The 16,979-nt window shown below is 35.1% G+C and overlaps 1 protein-coding gene across 2 annotated transcripts in view; it reads right to left on the bottom strand.

Annotated features, from left to right (window-relative positions):
* Positions 1 to 16,979, bottom strand: part of MAP3K7 (mitogen-activated protein kinase kinase kinase 7) — a 71,780-nt gene that overhangs the window by 37,206 nt on the left and 17,595 nt on the right. For both annotated transcript variants that reach the window (XM_036114315.2, XM_036114327.2), the window contains exons 5-9: positions 16,070 to 16,208; positions 7,679 to 7,803; positions 4,531 to 4,659; positions 2,612 to 2,742; positions 559 to 640 (exon numbers count right to left, since the gene is read on the bottom strand). In XM_036114315.2, the coding sequence (XP_035970208.1) occupies positions 559 to 640; positions 2,612 to 2,742; positions 4,531 to 4,659; positions 7,679 to 7,803; positions 16,070 to 16,208 (606 nt within the window). The remainder of the gene's footprint in view (positions 1 to 558; positions 641 to 2,611; positions 2,743 to 4,530; positions 4,660 to 7,678; positions 7,804 to 16,069; positions 16,209 to 16,979) is intronic.

Genomic DNA, 16,979 nt, shown 5'->3' with positions numbered 1-16,979 from the left:
TTAAAATGCCATATATTTTGAAAAGCACAATTTTTCTTAGAGACTTATTTCTGCTTTTTGATGACCACAAACTACAGATTCCACTACTACTCTGTATTTAGAAAACTAATGAACTTTGAACTAAAAATAAGAGTTCTTAAATAAGAGTTTCTATAGACTCTTCTACAAGGACCAAAAAGTAGAGTGTTCATGATGAAGAAATATGCTGTTTTTTACATTTACAATGATTCCTAATATTATGTGATCTACCTGTATCTGTGTAAAAAACGATTTTATTTTTCAAATAAAGAATGACATTCCCAGCAATACAATATCCCATATCTTTTTATATTTAACTATGCAAGAATTCTAAGACTTGGAAGCAGGTCTTTAGTAACTCTTTAATCTGGGTACCTTCATGAAGAATGATGCACCTGGAAACCCAAATTGCAGTCAATCATATGAAATAAAGAAATTAAAATGCAAATGGAGACATCATTCATTGCCTCTTGATTATAATTTCATGGGAACAGACACACAAAAAATTAGGGTTATTACTCTTCCAATCTACCCACTTACCTGTACTGGTGGCAGAGTTGCTCTGTCCTTCATCTGAATACTGACAAGGATACTGTAATGGCTCATCTGCTCCTGGAAAGTACTATATATGAAAAAGTAAATCACAATTTAAAATTTCTTTAATACAAAATAAATCCTGCAAGAATTAACTTGAAGAATACACATTATTTACTTGTCCTGGGATGTGAAAGTAGCAGAGATGGTGCTTTATTTTCCCTAAGGCATATACTGAATTTATAGATGTCTAAACTCAGTATATGCCTTAAGTTTTTTTTAAATTTTATTATGTTAATCACCATATATTACACATCATTAGTTTTTGATGTAGTGTTCCGTGATTCATTGTTTGCATATAACACCCAATGCTCCATTCAATACATGCCCTCTTTAATACCCATCACCAGGCTAACCCAACCCCCCAACCCCCTCCCCTCTAGAACCCTCAGTTTGTTTCTCAGAGTCCATAGTCTCTCATGGTTCGTCTCCCCCTCCTATTCCCCCACCTTCATTTTTCCCTTCCTACTATCTTTTTTTTTTTTAACATACAATGTATTATTTGTTTCAGAGGTACAGGTCTGTGTGATTCATCAGTCTTACACAATTCACAGATGCCTTAAGTTTTTGATTTTACAAAGATGATGATAATGTGCTACTCTTAAATTTCAACTGTGATCAATGCTGTGTATGTACTTAAGTATCTATTTTACACAGAGCCTAGATAGTCCTCAAGAAAACAGCTTTATTTTTCTAGAGGAACATATCAAATATAATAGTATTCCTTGTAATTATGTAAAATGGATTTATGTTCTCTTAGCACTGATACAAACTTCCAAATTGCAGAAATTATCGTCAGTCTGACAACTGAGGCTGGTATGCCATAGAATAATTGTTAGAACCAATATTTTGAATATCAAAGATAGATTATGGCTGTTCCTCTATAAAACGGAGATACAATATTGGAAACTTTTGGTGGACAAAAATTAGAATTTAGGGAAAAAAATAAAGGCTTTCTTTTCAAATCAGACAAAGCACATATAATTATAATTTGAACAATTTATATATCCCAATGTTTTAGGGTATCTCACTATGGAGACTAAGTTGTTTTCTTATGGGCACATCTTTAGGGCCTAGGATTCTAAATATAGCTGGTACCCACATATGATGGTAAGTTTTAATCAGATTAGTTCAATCTTGGTTTCCCTAAATCATTTTCAATAGAATAAACAAATCTTTGGCCATTTAGGAAGTCTATATTTAAGGAGACTGAAAGGTTCTTCTACTGAGCAAAATTGTTCTACTGTTCTAAAATTCACGCACTTTCATAAGTATGTGAACTTTTAAAGTCAAAGTACCACTTGGGAGATTTTGTTAATGCACCAAAAACTAGAAGCCTAAAATTAACATAACAATAAAAAATTAAAAAAAATTATTCAAATAATTCTAAAACTGTTTGTTTATAGACTAAGAAATTTTGATAATCATTTGAAAGGGTTTTTCTAAATTAAAAAATTCTACCTATAAATCCTAGAAGTTTAACTTTTTAATGGCAAATAAAAAGCTAAAAATATGCAGTGAAACAACAGAAGGTAAAAATCATTAAATAAACGTGTCTGGGAATACAACCATTCTATTGCCTTGCATAAATGACTGCTTGATGAAGATCTGTACTCAAGAAAATTTAAAATTTAGTTTGGCAAGTATTAGAGTCAGAAAATACCTAAGTCCTGTATAAAGACATCTAATTTAGCTTCTCTCACATTATAGATGAGGCAACAGGCCCCAAAACACATCTGTCCACTAAGTTAAGCAGGAGGAAAAAGCAAGTTCAGAAACCTAGTCTAGCTATCTTTCCATTCTAAAGAACTAGATTTTATCCCCCAAAATAACGTTTCCTCCTCTGATTATGAGTAATAAATGCCCATTCTAATTAGGACAATACAGAAAAGTATAAAGCAAAAAATAGCAATAATGTCTTTTTACTTTAAAACCCCATTCAAACTCAGTATATATCAAATTCCCCTAAATCCAAAGCCCCTCAAAAGAAGGATTATACCCGCATCAAGTGAGTCATTATTTTCACAATTTCCTCCATTGAAGGGCGCTGAGAAGGATCTTTAGACCAACAACGAGTCATCAGGCTCTCAATGGGCTTAGGTAAATTTTTGATCAGTGGTGGTCGAGTACCTATAATTGAAAATTAGAGGAGGGGGGGAAAGAATGTATTTACCCAAAGAATGGTGTAAGCTTTTTATATGTATTTCCAATACAGTATTTATTTTATAGATCTTGTAATTTAAGATTTATTTTGGAATAATAAAAGTACTTTTTTTTGTCTATTAGGTTTACATTACATTTTCATAAAGGGGATGGTACACCTTTTGTGAAGTCAAATTAAAATTTTTATATTCATTATAGTAAAAATAAGACTGAGAAATAATATCTCATTTGTTCTAAACATTGTTCTTTTAACAAATAATAATGGCTTAGTGGGTGCTTTATTAAGTAAAATAAAATGATGGTTTGAGGTAATCTTACTTGAACTAGATTTTCAGATTCACTGTAAAAATTTCAAATGTATTTGAAAAATCACCTTCCATATTGGAAAAGTCATCAACTACGGTGTTATACTCACTGACCTCTAAATGACTCTTTTGTCAATGGCAGACCTTTTTGGCTGCTGTGAATCCATCACTTCCCCAACTGAAAACTGTCAACCTTTGTGTAATTAACAAGACTAATATAGTGAGGTCCCTAACTTAAAGAAAGCCTCAAATATAATGAAATCTTTGTAATTCTACCAACTAACAAGTTAGTTCTTTTATTCTGTACTTCACTAACAGTCGATTATTTACTGACAATTGACAGAAAAACAAAACACACTGTCTTAGTCAATGCTCTAGCATTCTCTACAATGACATTAAAGGTAGTAAAATGAAAGGTAGTACAGGAAACAAACAAACAAAAAAAACCACTTAGGATTACTCAGATGATGGGACTGTTTGACAAGTCTATGAATCACCTAGTTAGGCAGGAATTTGTATGATCTGTGGAATAGTGTATTAAAATGCCATAATCAGAATGATTATAACCAACTGATAGAAATTAAATAATAGAGAATGATATAAAAATTAGGAAGGTTAAGCAATTTCCCTCCATGAAGAGTTTATTTTCCCAAATCAAATGTGAAATAACTTGATTAATGAAGAACATGTATTCTAACATCCTGAGTGGTTAGAAACATACAGCTACATGTTTAAAAGAAGCAGGAGGGATAAAGGACACTGAGTTCATAAGTCAATATAACTTAAAAATATGGACACTGGGAGTCAGAAAGATCTGGATGGGAATCCCAGCAATACCACCTACTAATCTGATGACCTTGGGCAACTTCCTTTCCCTCTCTTAAGTCTCGGTTTCTGTAAAATTGTTAAATGAAGCAATAACAGTACACCCCTTATAAGGATGAATGAAAAGATAAAAAGAAAGCATATGTGAAGCACTCTGTGTTTTGCCTTTATGAATAGCTGAACTAACAATTCTTATTATTATTATTTGCTCCCTCAGGAGAAAAGGCTATACCTCCTCAATTAACCTTAAGAACCTTGAGAAAGATTTTATTTATTTATTTTTTAAATTTTATTTTCTCCACAGAGTCCAATCTGAGGCTTCTCTATCCCCTAGAGAAAGCCAACCTAGGTAGTTGGCTCTGGCTGTCTACTGATGGCCTTTCCCTAACTAGCAGGATCAGCAGACCTCCTCAGCCTTGGGCAAAGGACAGGACCACTCTCAGCCCTGCCCTACCTGATTTTGGGGGTGAGGGGGGACGGTAGGTGATTGATGACAGCAAAGTATTCTGTTAACAAAGAACTGGACATTTTAATGTTAGGGATAAATGGTCTTGTTTAAGGTAGATACAATTGTCCAGACAGAAAATACAGAAAATATATTAAAGAAAAATTTCTTTTTACGAACCGTTATGAACAGCCCACATAATACGGAAAGCTGGGCCACCAATCTCATCAAAGGGTTTCCGACGTGTTATCACTTCCCAAAGGATAATACCCCAGCTGAAGACATCACATTTTTCACTGTAATTGCTACCTAGAGAAAAAGGTGGTATAATTTTAAGATTCTTTTCCACATGAATTACAGGAACAAATGCCTACATAAATTTTTAAGAATGAGCACTGTGTACAAAAACAGGAAGATGCAGCATGTAGAGCTGAGAAATTACTTTCTAAAGTACCTTAAGTCTCTGCAACAAAACACTTATTTATGAATTAAGTATTAATGATTAACTTTAGAAAGTGGGTCATTTTCTACCTTTTCATCGAGAGGCACAGGATTTCTCTTTTATTTATTCTGACTTACACTTTCCATGGGGCAGAATATGAAACATTTGTACTTCCCTTTCTGTGATTTTTAAATCTTAAATTTTCTTCCCCCATTCATTGTCTTGCTAGAACTACTCTACTATCACAGCAGAAGAGATTTCTAATTTAATGACAAGACTTTCTTTTCAATATCTGGCAAGATAAAATTCTTAATTTGCGGGGCGCCTGGGTGGCTCAGTCATTAAGCGTCTGCCTTCGGCTCAGGTCATGATCCCAGGGTCCTGGGATCGAGCCCCGAATCAGGCTCCCTGCTCCGCGGGAGGCCTGCTTCTCCCCTCTCCCACTCCCCCTGCTTGTGTTCCCTCTCTCACTGTGTCTCTCTGTCAAATAAATAAATAAAATCTTTAAAAAAACAAAAATTCTTAATTTGCAAACTTAAAAGTTGTAAGTAATGAAAATTATGGATAACAAATTTATAGTGAACAAATTATGCTGCAAAATTTACAGGATCACTAAATTGGGTGAATCAGCACAATAAACAGCCAAAAAAAAACCCCAAACCCCCAAAACCCACTGTATGAATGATTATAGTGATAATCACACATGTACTTAGCATGTGTACCACACAGGCACTAAGCAGTGCACTGTAAGCACGAAAATGATATTACAATCGAATTTGGGTTATGGGGCTGACATCTTTCAGAAATGAAGAAATCTGCATAGTCTTATAGTATGAACTTTATTACTCTAAATTTTAAAAGTAACCTTTATTTCTGGCCTCTTTTGTATAAAATAAATCTTTTTGCTCTTTACACTACAGTAATACTATGTGATTTTAACTTACAGAGAAGCATTTTAAATGAATTGTTTTAGGGGTGCCTGGGTGGCTCAGTCGGTTAAGTGTCTGACCAGCTCAGGTCACCATCCCATGGTTCTGGGATCAAGTCCCACATCAGGCTCCCTGCTCCATGGGGAGCCTGATTCTCCCTCTGCCTGCCACTCCCCCTGCTTGTGCGTGCACGCACGCACTCTCTCTCTGTCAAATAAAATCTTAAAAAAAAACAGTTTTAAACCAATGTATTCTGTATGAACTTAAAAACAGGAAGCATTATTTAATTTTGTATAATTTAACATTTGCTGGTTTCATTCATTTTTTAATTGAATTTTATGGCAAAACAGCTCCACTCAAGTGACCAACTACATGGCAAATTTTTCTCGCAGGTGGCTAAAAACAAAGAAACAAAAAAACTTTAAATTCATCAAAAATAAAAGAAATAAGCCATAATCAGAATCTGATTACTAAACATATCTGAATTTTATGGACAGTCATACTTCCTAACATACAAATCACACATCTTCAGTTCAACTTTTCTCATTTAAAAGATAATTTGATGTTTTCATATAGAAACCTATTATGAAATTTGTGGATCATTCTTTTAGAACTTGAGAGAGATATGGAGATGTGAAAGAAATTAAACATAAGCTTATCCTTTACTTGTCTTTCTTAGTATTGTATTTCTGCCAAATAACTTGCATTCCTTCTAAGGCATGCTCATTTACACTGTCAATTTCTAATTGCTAGGAAACCAATACAAAGCACAGTTATTCTTGGTATTTATGTTCTATAAAGTTTCTGTGAAGACTGGACTAGTGAATGCAGTCATTTGCTCGTAGGGGCAAACAGGGTTAGGTTCCTGTGGACCTCTTAGTGTCAACTGATCAGTACATAACCTTGTTTTATATGTGTTTCTGTTTAAGACACCTTATTTAATATATATTATAGGGTCATTAACATTGAACTCATGGACCACCACTATAACTCATGCTTGAATAAAGATTAGCTAGCACATGTATTTTCTCTGTTAAGATATATCACAGTCTTGTTATACTTAGGAACACTAGAAAGCACTTCAATGCTGCCCTTGGAGACCATCTTAAACAGTGAAATCACCAACAAAAAGCACATAAAAAGTGAAAAACAAACAAACAAACATGGCACTAAGTAGATCATTAAAATGACATAGTATGAGAGCTGAAATAAGAAGGCAGTGTGTGGTCTTGTTCCTCAGCTGGGAACATGTGTTGGATGACTCAAAATTTTCCCCTGCTCTGTACATGCCTGCAAATAACCATGAAAGCACCATGAATACTGATTTTAGGGTTAAAAATAGGCACGTTTTACAGCTGTAATAGGCGGAATATGAAAATAAGGCTTGATTGTACATACACTTGAACTTGCATAGGACACTGCTATGTGACACAATACAAATCCTGCTATGAGATTTAAGTCTAGGGCTGTACTTATTTACTACCTCCTTATTAGACTTTAATACAGTTGACCTGTGAATATTGATTTGAAATGCAGAGGTCCACTTAAATGCACATTTTTTTTTTGAGAAATACAGTACAATACTATAAATGTAGTTCCCTTACTATTTTCTTAATAACATTTTCTTTTTTCAGTTTATTTTATTGTAAGAATACAGTAATACATCTATAAAATATGTGTTAAAAGATCGTTTATGTTATCACTAATGCTTCTGGTCAACAGCTGTCTATTAGTAGTTAGGTTTGGGGGAGTCAAAAGTTACATGTGGATTTCCAACTGCATGGTACAGTCAGCTCCACTAACCTCAGCATTGTTCAAGGGTCAACTGTATATCCTTTTTCTAATATGTACTATGCAGAAATAAAACCACTGAAACAGGATAAAGCCATAAACACACACTGGATGTACATGGAGTAAGAAGGCAGATTATCAATCACAACATGCTTTTGTCATTTACCTTCAAAAACTTCAGGTGCCATCCAAGCAGCACTCCCCTTGTTATTGGTCATATGAGTCTGAATATCACAGGCTGTACCAAAGTCACAGATTTTTAATACTGTCCCGCCTGCAACCAGCAGCAAGCTATTTACAAAAAACAAAAACAAAGGTTGTAAGACCAATACTTGATATCTACAGTAAAAGAAGAGACATTTGTGGTTAAGCAAAATGTCATCATTCAACTTTTGTCAAATGCTTCCTGGTCACCCAAATAGCTCAATGGTTCACAGGAATATTAGCAAAAAATAAATGACCTTAACCTAGTTCTCTTAGGGAGACTGCTAGATCCACATTTTGATGTCTCCATCTCTATCTCCATAAACTTTCCTGACCATACATCTCCCTGGGCCAAAATAAAACATAGGGTTTAAAAAAGTCCTAGTAGGTCAACATTACGTGTCCTAAAATGGAAGTAAATGGATATCAATACCTTTGTAAATCACTTGTCCCCTAAACTCAATCTACCTATTGCAGTGTTTTTCAAGCTGCAGGCAGAAACCTAGTCATAAAATTTAAATCATAAAAATCTAGATCAGAGATCTGGAAACCTAAGTCACAAAACTCATTCAGTAGACTATAACAGCATTTAAAAAAATAGAATAGAAAATATCAAAGTGCATCACAACTAGTAAAATTAAATACTGTTTGATGTATGTTGTTTCAGTTTTATACACATTAATATGCACACATGATAGACTGTGAAGTATTTCTTATTGTGGATCATGGTCCAAATGTTTGCAAACCTGTTTTGTTCTTATTAACCTTACGGTGAACAGAGATAAGTCTTTAGCCTACTGTTGCCAGACTGGTTAGCTGTTCACTGACCCCATTTCCTTTCCCTCCTGGGCATAAAAGATTACCGTTTCCAGACTTCTGAGTAGTTAGATGGCTATATGACCATTCTAGCCAATGGGTTGTAGATAGAAGTGATGTACTTCACTTTCAAGCCTGGCCATAAAAATCTCCCACATACATATATTCCTTTCCTTTCCTCATATGCCACTGAATGCAGAGGATTTTGAAACTACAAGGAGCCTGGGATCCTGAGCCACCATGTGAGAAACTCATATGAGTAAAAAAATGGACTTCATATGAGTAAAAAATTGGGACTTCCTATGAGTAAAAAAAATAAACTTGTATTTTGTAAAGCCATGAGATTTCAGAGCTTACCTATTATAACACTGCCACTCTAACCAATGTAAGAAATTGGTATAGAAGTGGATGCTGCTATAACAAAAATCTAATATATTTGATATTAGCTTAGCAGTAGGGAACAAGAACGCTAAAACTGGAGGCTGGAAAGATAGAGATCCATGTAATGACATGGCAAAACGTCTGGTAAAATTTGTCTCCCATGATAATTTGTGGCCTTGAAGGACTGGAAAAACTGACTGCTTCTAAACTCCAAATAGCAGGAAATAAGACTGACAAAGGCCCTTAAGACTCAGTACTGCAGCAAAGAACAAATTAAGAGAAAGTACTTCCCACCTACACTTGATGATTTCACGGTGCCTCTGTTCAGTTGAGAAAAGGCAATGTGGCCAGAAATCAAATAAACCAGGTTCAAGATTTTGTCTAAGAATGAATTCTGGTAATAGTCACAGGCACATGAAACTGACTGAACAGGGAGATCACAAGCCTACTTTTGAGGAAATTAATATTGCCAAAGGAACCACAAATTTCTAATTAAAAGACTTTTGACTGTTTTGAGTCCTTACAACAATCCTCAGGACCCCCGATCTACATAAGCAAGGTGCAGCTGTGAAAACTGCACAGCTTCGGAGGAGAGTATATGCCAATACCCACATCTGACATGGTATGAAGAATGCACAAAGAGAAACCTACAAAAGGGTGAAGCTTGGAGTCATGAACAATGGATAAGGGAGTTCCTTTTCAAGGGCCAAAGGAAGGTCTGATCAAGACCCCTCTCATAAATCCAGGGCAGAGGGACCAGACAATGCCAAGAAGTCAACCCTACAGACTAGTAACTGCTGTATGCCTCCATGCTTCCCTGTTCCCAGTGGAAACTTTAACTGATTGTCCTGTCTTTCTGCTATTATGTACTGTGTGAGTTGGGAGAGAGGTGACAGATAACTTGTCCTTTTAATTCATTTGTTTCCAAACTATGAGAGGCCACATCCAGACCAGCTGGAAGACCGCATGTCATCCTGAGATGTTCATCCTGGATGGTGAACTGGATGGTGACTACAAGAGCCTTTGGGATGTTTAACTGGCAAAGAGCAGTGCGTGGTTCTAACCTGTGGTTAGAGTAGTAAATACTCTGGGTGACTGGGACTGGCCAGTTGCTCATAAAAGCCATCCCCTTCTTCCTCTGGGGCATACAAGACATTTCCCAACCTGTCTTGTAGGTAATTATACCTAAGACTGAGTTGTGGCCACTGATATGTGGGTAGCGGGAGGGGCACTTCTAGGCCTGGCTCAAAAAACCTCTCGTATGTGATCTCCATTCTCTTTATCTGCTGGCTGAATACATAAGTTCCCAAAGTCCTGGAGGATGGCAGAAGTACAAGACGGAGGGAGCTTAACTGGGTCCCTGAATGACAATATGGAAGATCATCTGCCAAACAGGAACACCTGTTTTGGATTTCACATGCATGAGCAATAAATTTCTATTGTGATAAGCCCAGTATTAGCTACAGCAGCTGGTGTTAAAACAACTAATATTCCTATTATGATTCCTTTAAAGGAACTGATACTCAGAGTCTTAGTTTTTTATATCCCAATGTAACTTATTACTCCTATAAAAACTGAAATCAATATAAGGCATTTTAAAAGTGTAAGAAGAACTATGAAAGTAAAAGACGATTTTATTAGCTTATTAAAGAGTTAAACATTTAAAAATAAATGTGTAAAACACTTTCTATATGATTACCTAAAAAGCTTACAGTCATGTGTAAACAAGTAGAAGTAATTCTACTTGTTTTCTGTAAACAAGTAGAAATAATTCTTTATTTTGAATCCCCTTCAACCACCTTCTCTTACATGCAAAAAGGTATTTTTGTTTTATATAGCCAACATTTATTTTAATGTATGTTTATTTTGTTTCACCATTCCTTCTTGAATCTTATACTTGTCTTATGTAATCATTTTCTTTCTTCCCCAAATACCTTCAATTAAGGTCCATTTATAGTGAATTCTCTCGGGTTTTGTTTCAAAACATCTTTACCTCACACCCTCCTCCTTAAAAACTAATTTAGGGCCAGTACACTATTTTCTCTCAGCTCTGTGAAGTTATGATTCCAGTTTTCTAGCTTCCACTAATGGTGCTGGAAACTATACTTCAGTCTGTCAATCCTTTGTAGATAATCTCTTTTCTGATTAGCTGATTTAAAAATCTCCCTTTTGTTTTTGTTGTTCTGTATCCTAAGGTGTGTCATAGGGTAGACTTCTTTTCATTTATCCTGTTTAGAAATCATACCTTTGTTCAGAAAGTCCCTGGCCAATCCCTCTTGAATTATAAACTCTCTCCATCCTATTTTCTTCTACTGGAGTTCTGTGTTGTCTGTCCTGTCTTTCCTTTCCCTGTGATCCTTAATCTATCATTTTTCTCATTTGTTTGTGTTGCATTCTGGGTAACTACAGATCTACCTCACAGCTCACCAATTCTCTTGTTACCTATTTCAGATCTGCTGTTTAAAATTTTTAATTATTCCTAAATGTTGTATTTCATTCTTTTGGTCATTTTAAATAGTTTATTCCTTGCACATTTTAATTCTTTTTTTGAGTAAATAATATAAGCATATTTACATTATATTCCATATTGATAATTCCAAATAACGGGAGTCTTAATATTTGAGGGCTTAATTCTGCTTTGTATTATTTCTGCTGACTTTTACTCATGGTAACTTGGACCCTTATGGATGTGGTAATTTTTATTGTGGCTTTATATCGGATTGATTTTAATCTGGAATAATTAAAGGCCTGAACTGAAAACACAGGACTTTAAAATGGAGTTTCACTTACTATTAGATGCCCTGGGACACTACCAATCCCAAACCTTTTTAATCTGTTTTGTTGGGATTTTTCTTGATTGTGCAAGTAGGGCAAATTCAAACTCACAACATGTGGGGAGGCCTCTGTTAAGAAATAAACGTTTGCCAAGTCAGAAAACTGATAATGTTTCTAGCCCACTTTTTTTTTTAAAGATTTTATTTATTTGACAGAGAGAGAGAGAGCCAGAGAGCACAAGCAGAGGGAGAGGGATAAGCAGGCTCTGCACTGAGCAGGGAGCCTGATGCAGGGCTCCATCCCAGGCCCCTGGGATCATGACCTGAGCGGAAGGCAGACACTTAACCATCTGAGCCACCCAGGTGCCCCTCTAGCCCACTTTTAAGTTGTTCCCTCCAGGGATCCTAAATTTATGGAGATCTCAGTTCTGCTACTTCACCTGGTGCAGAACAAAGGACCTATCTCCAATTACATAAGAGCCATTAACACGGGGGCTCTACATTTTTGATAAAGACAGAAGCTCACAGTAGAGTCCCTTAGCTTCCATGCTTGGATTAAATTCTCTCAGGATTCAGTGCTTTCCATTTTTTTGTCCTGGTGATTTCCCTTATTTTCTTGTAAAATCACCTAATTCATGTAAAAGGATATTTGTTGTCATATGCAGTATCTCTGGGTGTTTGTTGTAGGATGGTTTTTCAGTTGATCTGGTTCGCCATAATGCTGTGTCAAAATTCTTATCATGTGAGCCTAAGAATCAAAGCCACATTTCTATACAATCTCTACCAACAAACACATATTGTTAGGATTTAAATGCATAGATAGCATGGCTTAACTTTATGTGCTTTTCAAACTAGGTTATGAAACCTTGGCACTGTATCAGTGTATGCCAGGATAAGTGGCAGGAAGCCTACAGAGTCCTAGGTTAAAGCTCGCAGTTCTCCCTGGGCCATCACTTTTACTAAGTTTTAAGTATTTTCAACATCTTAACATTGACTTTAAAACAAATTACATAATATATGAAGTTGAATGCAAAATTTACATGCAACATTCCTAAAGGAGGGTTATTTGGGCTCTTTCCTAGTCTTAGAACTGCTGAGGTTGTATTATATCATAACTTTGTTCTGGGGGGTAGGAAAGTTTAAGAAGCACCAACTTAGGACATTAAAAACTTTTCAGATTTTCAAAACATAAAATGATTCAGTAGCATTGTATTTTCTAAAAACAGCTCTATAAATCAAGTCTTCCAAGTCTAAGATTGCTTATAAGACCAAGAATAGTTTCAAGTACTTACTTAAGAGGTAATAGGGAGTATTATTTATTAAAAATAAAGAGGTTAAAAAAATAAAGAGGTAAGTATTTGAATACAGTGATATGAAAAGATGTCCATGTAAGTGAAAAAAAAGCAACATTATATACAGTATAACCCATACATGGTTAAAAAACAAAACCAAATAGTGGTTACTTTTGAGGAATAGGAGGCAGGGAAGACTTGCTTTATATTTTTCTAACTATTTGAATTTGTTTTTAATCACAAACATATATTATTTGAAAATAACAACATATAATTATTGAAGAAAAAAGTAAAATAAACCTATAAGGAAGAAGGAAAAAAATAGTCCTTAAAATCACCAAGTATTATACCCTTATTTAGGTTTTCCTCTCGATGACAAACAGAAATAAAGATAAGTTGTACCATCACACTGTAGTAATATTCAACAGCGGTATATGGGGTCCACTGAAATTAAAATTTTAATAAAGTCTTTGTATATAATTTTATACTAAAATGCTAACTGGAGAGATTATTTAGAAATTAGTTTCTTTTTAGTCCAACATGACTAGGATAAACCAGATAAACTGCTATACACATCTCCATAATGTGACAAATACTCCTATGATAACTGAAGTGGAAAGAATGCTAGGGGTATCTGGGTGGCTCAGTCATTAAGCGTCTGCCTTCGGCTCAGGTCATGATCCCAGGATCCTGGGATCGAGCCCTGCATTGGGCTCCCTGCTCAGCCCCGCATCGGGCTCCCTGAAAAGCCTGCTTTTCCCTCTCCCACTCCCCCTGCCTGTATTCCCTCTCTTGCTGTCTCTGTCAAATAAATAAATAAAATCTTAAAAAAAAAAAAAAGTAAAGAATGCTAAATGCAATTTACCTTTATATGCACTTCAACAAAAAATATCCTGTTTTACTGTTCTTGTTCCAGCTCTAACTACTCTTTACCCAAGAAAAGAACTGTAACTGGTTTTCCTTGTTTCATCTTGGTAGATTCAAGATAATTTTCTGAATGACTTTTATATTATTATTATTTCATAATTAGTACTCCTTCACTAAGATTTTAATAGGTCACCAGCCATGAGCATGACATTCAAGGCTCACTGAAATATGAACCTAAATGATCTTTGTAGGCTTATGTTCACAGGGCTGGAACCACAAACACACTTTTATTTCCGAAGTACATGCGAATGAACCTGCAAAAGATGAATAAAATAGGGGCACAAGCACAAGTTGATATTATGTAAAATACCCAACCAAATCATCAGGTGCCTTCTTTATATGCCACTATGAGGAATTCTTCCTGACCACAGAATCCACAGGTTTTCTAGTGACAATAACATAATACATGTGCTTGTATATGTATAATTATATATGAAAACATAGTCATTTCAAAGAATTTTTTTTCCAGTACATTCTGAAAAATCAATTCTAACCCTAAAGCCCAGTTTGTATACTGGATGTCCCAAAGACAATCTGCAATACTATAGGATGAGTGCAACCATAAGGATGCCCAAGAGGAATGAATGACCTAAGCCAGACTTTCTGTAAATATACTGATGGTATTTATTAGCAAAAGGAAGAGTCTGTATCTACAAATGATTTTAGTAGGACATAACTGGTCCAATTAGGTTGGTTAAATAAATCTAATACTTATGGATTTATGGGGTATGGGTAGAGGGAGAATGAAGGTAGTCATTTTAGTTATATAATTATGAATAGAAAAGATGTTGGAAAACTGAAAAGACCTCCTTTTGTGAGATATTTTCATGTATATTGTTTAACAATAGTCAGTTATTCCAGAGCCAAGATATGACATAATGCAGAAGAAAAAGGATACTTCTAAGAGTCCCATCTGATAGTTTTCTGGCTCTTCCAGGAAAAAGATGCTTTGTACCTGATGCTACTGGTCAATTTGTTGCTGGATAAGAGCTATGATTCTCATGAATTTGTTTTGATAATTCAGCTGTGTGTTATTAAGAGGAGCAAAAGAGGACTGAATCTTCATAAAAAGGAAAAAAAGACAAAGTGATTTCTTCTTCACTAGCCAAGATAGGTAGCTAAGGCAATAGCCTCAAGGAGTCAAGTTAAAAAAATAAAAGTGTCATGAATCTGGGTCTTAAACATTATTTGACCAGGGACCTGGGGAAAGAGAAATCAGTTTAAGCCTGAGAGTAGAAATACGGTACACTAGTGAGAACAGTCATTCCAAGAGCTGAAACCTATGTAGAATGTATCAGATTAGACATGAGAGTGACAAGTTGTACCCAGAAGGGATACTTTAAAGCTACCTGTATCAAGAGAATGCAATACTTGAGACTGATTTCCTACGGGAAACCTCTTATATGAGGACTGATGTGGTGACGGGGGAGTGGGGAGAGAGAGAATGGCATGTGGACTTTTTTTTTTTTTACTGTCACAAGTGGATAAAGAAGAAATAAAATCAGAGAGAAAAGGGGACAATACCACATGTATGTTTCCTTTAATTGAGTACCCATGCAAACAAAAAACCTCCAAAGTTTCAGCCTTTTAAAGTACTTATTTAGGGAGTTTTGAAGTTCTTTCAAAGTCCTAGGATCCTTAATATGAGGAAATCCAGAATATTTCAATTTCTACCCAGATGCCGGAAATATCCTTTTGCCTTCCTCTAAAATGGCAAATAATAACCACTCTGTAAATTTTAACCATTCTGTGAAGAATGTCTACTACATGTGGACATTGTACTAGCTATTAGGAATATAGTGGGGAATAAGACAAATTTGTTTCTGCTCTTACGGAACTGTCTGGGGGCAACAATATATACAGCAGGCACAAAATAAGATTTATAGGCTAACCAATTGTAGAAGTATGCTAATCTACAGCAGGAGTTATTAAAATAAAAATCTGACTAAAATTAAAATCCTACTAAAGACAACATTTTAAAATACAAGCTTAGATAAATGACTAAATAATGAAGGTGAGTTAAAAATAAACACTCTCAAACAAGCCAAAAGGGAAGAGAAAAGAGAAAGTCAAGTGCAACAATTAGCTTGAATTAGGAAGTGGGCGGGGGGGCTTGGAGGGGGTGGGAGAGACAGAGATAGACACCACACTATTAGAACTTACTTTGGTGGTTTCAGGTCCCTGTGAATTAGAGCTTTGGGTTGCATGCTGTGAAGATAAGCCACTCCTTGGGAACACTGTAAACACCAACTCATTGCATGGGCAGCAGTGTAATATGGCAATGGTTCAGCACCATGCAGCACTGCAAAAGAAAGGCACAAACTAAAAAGAACTTTATTGCATATAACAAAAGACACAAGGTGAATGTGAGCACTATTGGAACACATGACTGGGTATTTTTCTACACATGCTCCCATCAGTCCTGCTTTTAATTCTTTTCTAAATACAAAGATGGAAATATCTAATAATTTCAAATGGGTAACTACCACATAAGTACCTAAAATGTAATAGTACTTCTATTAAATGTTATACATACACTCTAGCAAAATTAATATGAATTACCACACTTTTCCACATTGACAGTCTTTCACACAATAATATAAATTATAAGCAATGTGATGGCATGCTACTGTAGGAGAGATACAGAGAAGTAGTACAAAGAGAAATAAAACAAAGTGTATCAAGATGTTTACAATTATGCTTTCTACAATAGCTAAAAACTAGAAATAGTTCAACCAAGTAAGACAATGGAGTATTAGAGATACCCATTAACAATGATGAACACATGAGCAGTAAATATAAATAAAAATTTAAGTAAAATGTTAATTTAAAAAATAAAATACAACCATTTATTTCATATAAAGGCAACAATTAATATATTTACTATATGGCTGGTGTTTCTTAAGAGTGAAAAAGTTAGTTCTGTTCTATAAAAATAACTAAATGACCTAGTTTCTTTCATTGTTATAATTAAAATGTTTTGTGAAGTGAGTTTTCACAATTTTATTTTTTGTAAAGACAGCAATTTAAGCAAAATGAAATGGAAGAAAGTATGGCTAAAGAGTTCTCAAAT

The sequence above is a fragment of the Halichoerus grypus genome, chromosome 9 (assembly GCF_964656455.1).
Source record: "Halichoerus grypus chromosome 9, mHalGry1.hap1.1, whole genome shotgun sequence".
Taxonomy (NCBI): Eukaryota; Metazoa; Chordata; class Mammalia; order Carnivora; family Phocidae; genus Halichoerus; species Halichoerus grypus.
Note: the sequence above shows the minus strand (reverse complement) of the source record. Positions and strands in the feature narration are given on the sequence as shown.